At 35.7% G+C, this 7,947-nt stretch overlaps 1 protein-coding gene across 1 annotated transcript; it reads left to right on the top strand.

Moving 5' to 3' along the window:
- Nucleotides 1-439: 439 nt before the first annotated feature.
- Nucleotides 440-6,997, top strand: LOC132613019 (uncharacterized). The gene is made up of 10 exons (XM_060327082.1): nucleotides 440-538; nucleotides 708-799; nucleotides 1,253-1,839; nucleotides 3,695-3,940; nucleotides 4,221-4,285; nucleotides 4,397-4,516; nucleotides 4,616-4,957; nucleotides 5,050-5,274; nucleotides 5,846-6,121; nucleotides 6,677-6,997. Exons 1-10 carry the CDS (start codon nucleotides 440-442, stop codon nucleotides 6,995-6,997), a joined length of 2,373 nt encoding a protein of 790 aa, XP_060183065.1.
- The last annotated feature ends 950 nt before the right edge of the window (nucleotides 6,998-7,947 follow it).

Below are 7,947 nucleotides of genomic sequence, written 5' to 3'. Positions count from 1 at the left end.
ATAATTGACGATGACAGTCTTCGGGTGTCTTATCCTTGGGGTTCTCTTAGTTTTAATTGGTTGGTACGGTCGATTCGTGGTTGTGTGAAGACTTTCAAGAGCATGCCATCTACACGTTATATGATTAGTGGTTTCCCTTACGCTTTAAATGTGTGGCTGTTGGAGGTTTTCCCTATCTTTCGAGGGTTTTCAAGTTTTCATGGTCTGAAGTCTCCTCGTATGTTGTCTTGGGGTCCTTCAAAGCTAGTTGGTTATAAAGTTATTACTGATAATTTCTTCCATGCTGAAAGTGTTTCCCTTTTGTTGATGCTTCTTTTTCTTGATTTTTTTTCCCTCTTGTTATTTTTTGTGTTTTTGTCTAAATTGATATGTTTATATTGTGTTATAGAGATTCAAGAAATTTATTGTCCATGCTGTTGTTGTTGGTACGGAACAAGAGATGCTGGATTATCCAGTTGCACTTAAATTTCCTGATGATTCAGGCCCTTGTTCTTCCCGTGCGGTTTTGCCATATGAAGTTACTTCTCAGATAGTTGATGTAAGTTGTACTTTGCTTTTTGTGTTTTTGGTTGTTTAACTGAATTCTGAGTTAGAGGCCTTGTGGTATAGTATTTTAGTAGGAGACATTTTTGTAGTCTTTTCTGTTTTGGTTATGGAAATTAAAGTTTATGCCCCTTGAGGCATACTTTTTGATTTTGCAAACGTAGAATCTGCCCCTTCCGGCATACATTTCTGCTTTCATATTTTCAGTCCTGCCCCTACTGGCATACTGTTATCATTTTGAGACTAATTTTAGTAGGTAACACATTTTACAGTCTTCTCTGTTTTGTTTTTGGAAATGAAAGTTTATGCCTCTTGAGGCATATTTTTTGGTTTTGCAAACTTAAAATCTGCCCCTTCCGGCATACATTTCTCCTTTCATATTTGAATTCTGCCCCTACCGGCAAACTGTTTTCATTTTCAGACTTCAGTTCTGCCGGTTCCGGCATACTTGTTCAACATTAATTTAGTGACATCAAAAGTAATGTGTTGTTTTATTGATCTGTTATACAGGGTGTTTTGTCTAGTGTGAAGAAGCAACTTAATGATGAACGATCTACAATTGTCAATCAAGTAAAGGTATGGCTTGTTATTTTTTTTATTTTTGAGTTTGTTAATATGATATGTATACTTTGCATGCTGCATTCGTTGTTTTTGTTTATTCTCATTTTCTTTTCTTGTTTGTTTAATTTTTTTTTTCGTTTTTTTGTAGTCTCTGGATAGCCGTTTCGAAGAATTGGATAAAAATTTCGATTAATGCTGTGGATAACTTAGTTCGTGTACATGATGAAACAAAGTCATGTGTAGCAGCTTCTGAAAGTGCTAAAAGAACTTGTTTAGAAAGTAGACTTGACAGTTTGGAAAGTAAATTTGATTATGTGATGCATTGTGTTGAAAGTTTAGTTCGACTGCATAGCGAAAACAAATCTTGTAAAGCTTGTGCATCTGGTAAAAGAAGACAACCTGATTTGGGTTATTCAGTGAATGATGATGTGAAGTTAGATGCACATCTTGGAAAAGAGGAGAATATGCTTTGTAAATCAAGGTCTACAAAAAATGAGACGTCTCCCGTGCTCGATATGCTCTGTGATGCTGTTGTTTCTTCATCAAGTCAACTGTCTGATAAAACTCAAACTCTTTCTCAGTTTGAAAAGGAATTTGTGAAAGAAAATGAAGACCGCGTTAAAGAAATTGCTGCAATTAATAATGCTTTTCAATGCGGATATTATGTGTTTTCTTCTAATGAAGCATCACAAAATGTAAATGAAGCAGCAGCTACTGTTCAAGATAATAGAAAACGTCCGAGATGCGAAGATGGAAACAAAGAAGATGATGGTAGTAGAAAACGTCCGAGATGCGAAGATGGAAACAAAGAAGATGATGGTAGTAGAAAACGTCCGAGATGCGAAGATGGAAACAAAGAAGATGATGGTTATCCTAATTGGTATTTGCTTACACAAGCAGTACTCCAGTTGAGAAACGGTTGGGTTCTGCTGTTGAAGATATATACTGTACTGCAGAAGAGTTAGGAAAGTGAATTAATTTTTTTGTTGTTATTTACGGCAAGTGTTATGTTTTTGTGTTTCTCCCTTTTTCGAATGATGTATATGTAAATTGGTCTTTCATTTCTGTATATATAATGAAGTTTCACTTTTTCAAACTGTGTTCTGTAGTCTGCCTTAACCGGCATACTTTTGCCATTTTGTCAATAGATGTTCTGCCCTTCCGGCATACTTCTAAAATGGAAGTAACTGTTTTTCCTAAAAATAAAAAAAATAATTAAAAAGTGACTCTTGTTCCAAAACATCTCGAATAAGTGCGACAGTTACTTCCAATTAATGTATTAATTATTTTGTTTAAAAAAAAATGAAAAGAAAAACTGAAAAATTCTTTGTATTTTTGTCAATAGTTGCGACAGTTACTCCAATTTAAATTTGAGTAACTGTTTTTGATTTAAAAAAAAAAACAAAATCAATAATTTTAATCTTGCCGCCTCCGGCATAAGTTTACCCGTTAGGAACAGAAATTATGCCCCTTCCGGCATACTTCTAAATTAGTAGTAACAGTTTTTTTTTTCGCTAGAAATAAAAAAAGATAATGAAAAGGTGACTCTTATTCCCAATATCTTTAATAGGTATTGCTACATTTACTTTCAATTGAAAATGTATTAATTCTTTTTTAAAAAAAAAAAGAAAAAAGAAAAAATTGAAAAACTCTTTGTATTTTTGCCAATAATTGCAATAGTTACTTCAATTTAAATTTCACTAACTGTTTTGGTTTTTTTTTTTTAGAAAAAACTGCAAAACTCCCTGTATCCTCATTCAATTGAAATCCAATCGTTTCAACAGTTATTCCAATTTAAAATGGACTAATTTGAACTTCTATATAAAGCCACACAGTTATGCCTACAATGACAAACTTTTATTCCTAACACACTTACATTATGCCGCTTTCGGCATAAGTTTTGTCACGAGGTTAGCACGTGTGCAGTTTTAATTTTTTTTTTGTTCAATATATATTTGCCCGCTCTTCCTGTAATTTACTTTTTATTTTCGTTTGTTCACTTTAAAGCTTAAGAAGGCAGTTGCTTTGTCACGTTTCCTATATCATCTTTATCATTTATTGATTTCTCTTAGTGGGGTTTCAATTTCATCTGTAAGTTATTAGTTACTATTTTATTACTTGTTGATAAGTTATTTCCTTCAATTGTTTGTGTCTGTATTTTATTTGAATAGGGTTTTTTTTTCCTTTTACGTTTTTGGTAATGCATTGTGGTAATGTATTTTTGTTAGTAATGTTTTTTATGTGTTTTTTTTTCCTGATTGAATTTTATGTTTTGCTCATGTCAGTGTGCTAAATCATGAGACGACAATTTGGACAAGTTGCTGACTATTATATTCCTCCGGAAGAGTGGACGGACACACGCATCAGTGCTGTATGGCGAGGGGATGAAAAGTTTGTTAAATTTGTTGAGAAATTTCTTACAAAAGAACAGTTGGTAATTTTGAAGAATCGTCCTTTTGGGAAATTTATGGAATTACATAATATAAAAATGTCGGGTATCTTGGTGAATTTTATGTTGTTGTCGGAAGTTCAGTGTTCTGAAACAAATGAAATGCATTTTATATACAAGATAAACTTGTGACATTTACAGACCAATCATTTAAAAGAGTCACTGGGTTATCAATTACTGAACCTCCTAGATCTTTCTATACTAAATATAACAAAACCAATGATAGTCGTCTTTTGAGAAGATATTTTGGTGTTGAAGATGGTAAAAGGAATTTGGAAATGAGGGATTTGAAGAATGTGATGAGTGCTGAAAATGTAGATTTTGAAGATGACCTTGATGCGGTGATGCTAGCAGAGGTATACATTCTTGGTCGTGTTTTATTGGGCGGTAGAATTGATAAAAAGGTATTGTGGCAACATATTGTATACATAGAGGACAGTGAATTGTTTGAGCAGTTTAATTGGGGGTCTTTGTGTTTTGCCGAACTCCTGAGGTGTTTCAAATCAATATATAAGCAAGGGATAAACAGACATACCATTGAATATGGTGTTGTTGGTTTTGTTTTTGGCTTTAGTGTTTGGGTTTGGTCTAGGTTCAATGACTATCGCAAACAATATGTTGATATTATTGTAAATTGTCGTGAACCTCTAATGTGTTCGTATGTCAGCAATAAATCTCCACATTTCAATGGTGAAGAAATTGCTTGTATCCGAAGAGTACACGAGTGGAAAGGTAATGGTGTTTATTGCCTTTTACTTTTCGTGTCAACTTTTAATGTGGTTTTTCTTTTTCTGTTTTGATGTCATTATTTATTTTATTGTTGTATGGATTTTATTTCAATAGCGAGGTAAAGGGGTGGTTGATGAATCTCCAGACAATTCAAGTGGTGATGGAAGTGAATCTGAAGATGCCAATATTGCTGGCAAATCCACTGAAAGCTCTTCTCTAGAGCGTCGCATTGAGGTATTTCTCATGGGTCCTCTCTGTTTTTCCTGTAAAAGTTTTGTTCCTTTTTTTTTTCTCTTGAGTTTAACACTTTGCTGTAATTGTTTATTTTCACAGTTCCTGGAAAATGTTTGTCATGTTAAATTGGATAGGATTTTGAATAATCAACAGAAGGAGAAGGCCCGGATGGATCAGCTGATTTCTGCTTTGCAAAAAGTAGGGTTAAATTTTGAATCCCAAAGTGCTTCTGATGCTGAAAATGTTCGTCGACATGTTGATTCTCCTCGTCATGTTGAAAAGGGTAGGCGCAAGAGCACAAGATCTGTTCGTAAAAGTGCTGCTACTAAAAGGAAAACTAAACAAGCCATGTCTCGTAAAAATGTTGAGCAATCTTCCATTGGGCAACGAAAAAGATCGGTGCAATCTGATGTTGGGGAAGATATTGCTGATCTTGAACAGGTATTTTGGGAATCTGAAACTGCCACCGGAGACGAGGGGGCAACGGTGTTGATTTGTCTAATGTTGAGGCTGAAAGTAATCAAGAAATTCAGATGGAAGATGTGCAAGCCGGTTCTAGCGAAAGAACCGTTGATGAGACAGAGTTGCGAGGCAAAATCCAGTTTTACAAGAGAAGAAAATTACGCAAAACATTACAAGATGCAAATGCTTCTCTAAATGTGGCATTTGAAGATGTTTTTGGAGAAGGCCAAGCAAATATGACATGTCCCATGGAGACAAATGTTGAACAAGTTGAATCTCTAAATGCAACCGAAAATGTTGAGGCTGAATTGCCTTCGGTAATTTTACATTTATACTTTGTTGTTTTCTAAATCTAAGTTGCCTGGCACACTTTTCTGGTAGTTGACACTTTGTGTGCTCTTTTTTGTTTCCCTATATGCAAATGATAGTTTTGCCCGTCCTGACATAATCCCCTTTTTTATTGCAACTCATGTTCTGCCTACTCTGGCATACTACCTTTTTCGCAAAGTTATATTTCGTCCTACACTGGCATACTTTTACTTTTTGAAACTTAGGTCTTGCCCCTTCAGGCATACTTTCACATTTTATATGCAAACTCATGTTCTGCCTCCTCCGGCATACTCATCTCTTTTGGAAAGTTATTTTTTGCCCACTCCGGCATACTTTTACTTTTTGAAACTTAAATCTTGCCCCTTCTGGCATATTTTTCAAAACTTGTTCATAAATTTTCCTTTTTGTGGAGCTAACTTCTGCTTGTTTCGACATAATTTTCAATCTTTTACCACTTTCAGAATTTGTTAATTTTTTATTTTAATATTTTTGCTTCGATGATGGATGTTGTGTTTCTTAATTTGTTACTTTATGTAGGTTGTTGTGGAGGAACAATTTGCCAGTGAACAGTTTGGTGACGCCAATCGTGAAGAATCCAACGTATCTCCACCGAAAGAACATATGCTTGAAAATCTTGAGCAAATTCAAGATGACGTTGTGGTGGTTTCTGATCATCTCGAACGAGATTTATCTCCTGCCAGAGATGATAGGATAGAAGAGGGTGATACGTTGGTGTCGCCTCATCATGATGAATCCATTGTATCTCAAGCTGAAAGAAATGCAACTAGAAATGTTGAGGCTAAATTTCCTTCGGTAAATTTACATTTTACTTTGTTGTTTTTAAAACTTTGTTTGCTCTTTTATGTTTTGCTTATGCAAATGATAGTGTTGCCCCTCCTGGCATAATCAACCATTTTATTGCAAACTCATTTTCTGTCTACTCTGGCATACTACCTTTTTTCGCAAAGTTATATTTCTACCTACACTGGCATACTTTTAGTTTTTGAACTTAGCTCTTGCCCCTTCCGGCATACTTTCACATTTTATATGCAAACTCGTGTTCTGCCTTCTCTGGCATACTCATCTCTTTTGGAAAGTTATTTTCTGCCCACTCCGGCATACTTTTACTTTTTGAAACTTAAATCTTGCCCCTTCCGGCATACTTTTTCCTTTTTCAAGCATAAGGTTTGCCCCTTCCGGCATATTTTTCGGAACTTTTTCGTAAATTTTCCTTTTTGTGAACCTAATTTCTGCTTGTTTCGACATAATTTTCAATCTTTTACCACTTGCAGAATTTGTTAATTTTTTATTTTAATATTTTTGCTTTGATGACGGATGTTGTGTTTCTTAATTTATTACTTTATGTAGGTTGTTGTAGAGGAACAATTGGGCGGTGAACAGTTTGGTGACGCCAATTGCGAAGAATCCATTGTATCTTCACCAAAAAGAGATATGGCTCAAAATCTTGAGCAAACAACACTTGAAAATCTTGAGCATATAAGACGTGAAACACCTGAAGCTCAAGTTTCTAACGAGGGTGATGAACGCGTTGTTGTTCCTCATATTGGTGTTATGCCCGAGCCTATTAATGCGGTTGAGCCATCGAGGAGCGAACCAGCCAATGCAGACCTGCCCGAGCCTATTAATGCGGTTGAGCCATTGAGGAGCGAACCAGCCAATGCAGACTAGGTTCAAGTCAGTACTCCAAGGGAGTCCGCTGTTGTTGATGGAAAGGTTGAGAACTCTCAAGGAATGGAGGACAATTTTCGATATGTGTCCTTTGAAGATATTGTAAATGTCGCTTCTTCCGCTGTCAAAGAGAGTACTGTTAGTCAAACCCCTCCTATTCCTGTAGAAGAACCTGTTGTTGAAGTGGCGGAAGTGCTATCTTCCTTTAAGACAAGGGGCCAGAGGAAAAGGAAAGTAGTGGGTGATACCCTGGCACCCGGATGGATGCTATATTCTCGACGAAACGATCTTCCTTTTGGGTCACGGAAGGACGAAAGTGACTAGGATGAACAGTACAGAAGGATGTGCCCATTCCATTACTTCAAAAGCAAACTTGCCGTGAACTTTTGGAAAACATTTATCAATCCTCGAAATCTTCCACCAAGTAGTTTTCGACCTACTGGGTAAGTTTTTAGTTATTGTGTGCTTTCTTGCATTTTTCTTCCTTATTTTTGGGTTTATGTTTTTTTCTTTTCAGTCTTTTAGGTACAATCTCTGTATTTTTTCCCCTCCTGGCATAATCCCCCCTTTTATTCCAAACTCTTGTTCTGCCTACTCCGGCATACTACCTTTTTTCGCAAAGTTATATTTTTTCCTAAACCGGTATACTTTTACTTTTTGAAACTTAGCTCTTGCTCCTTCCGGGATACTTTCACATTTTATTGCAAACTCATGTTCTGCCTCCTCCGGCATACTTATCTCTTTTGGAAAGTTATTTTTTGCCCACTCCGGCATACTTTTACTTTTTGAAACCTAAATCTTGCCCCTTCCGGCATACTTTTCCCTTTTTCAAGCATAAGGTTTGCCTCTTCCGGCAAACCTTATTCATAAAATTTCCTTTTTGTGAACCAAACTTCTGTTTATATTTTTCTAATTTTTGTTCCCTTTTCTTTAATCAAGGAAGAAGATGA

The sequence above is a fragment of the Lycium barbarum genome, chromosome 1, assembly GCF_019175385.1.
Source record: "Lycium barbarum isolate Lr01 chromosome 1, ASM1917538v2, whole genome shotgun sequence".
In the NCBI taxonomy this organism is placed as follows: Eukaryota; Viridiplantae; Streptophyta; class Magnoliopsida; order Solanales; family Solanaceae; genus Lycium; species Lycium barbarum.
Note: the sequence above shows the minus strand (reverse complement) of the source record. Positions and strands in the feature narration are given on the sequence as shown.

What these genes read in the sequence shown, in the direction of transcription:
- LOC132613019 (XM_060327082.1), top strand. Translation starts at nt 440, where the DNA reads ATGCTGGATTATCCAGTTGCACTTAAATTTCCTGATGATTCAGGCCCT. An exon ending in AAGAGTACACGAGTGGAAAG is followed by an intron (nt 4,286 to 4,396) that starts GTAATGGTGTTT and finishes TTATTTCAATAG; the next exon opens with CGAGGTAAAGGGGTGGTTGA. An exon ending in CTCTAAATGCAACCGAAAAT is followed by an intron (nt 5,275 to 5,845) that starts GTTGAGGCTGAA and finishes TACTTTATGTAG; the next exon opens with GTTGTTGTGGAGGAACAATT.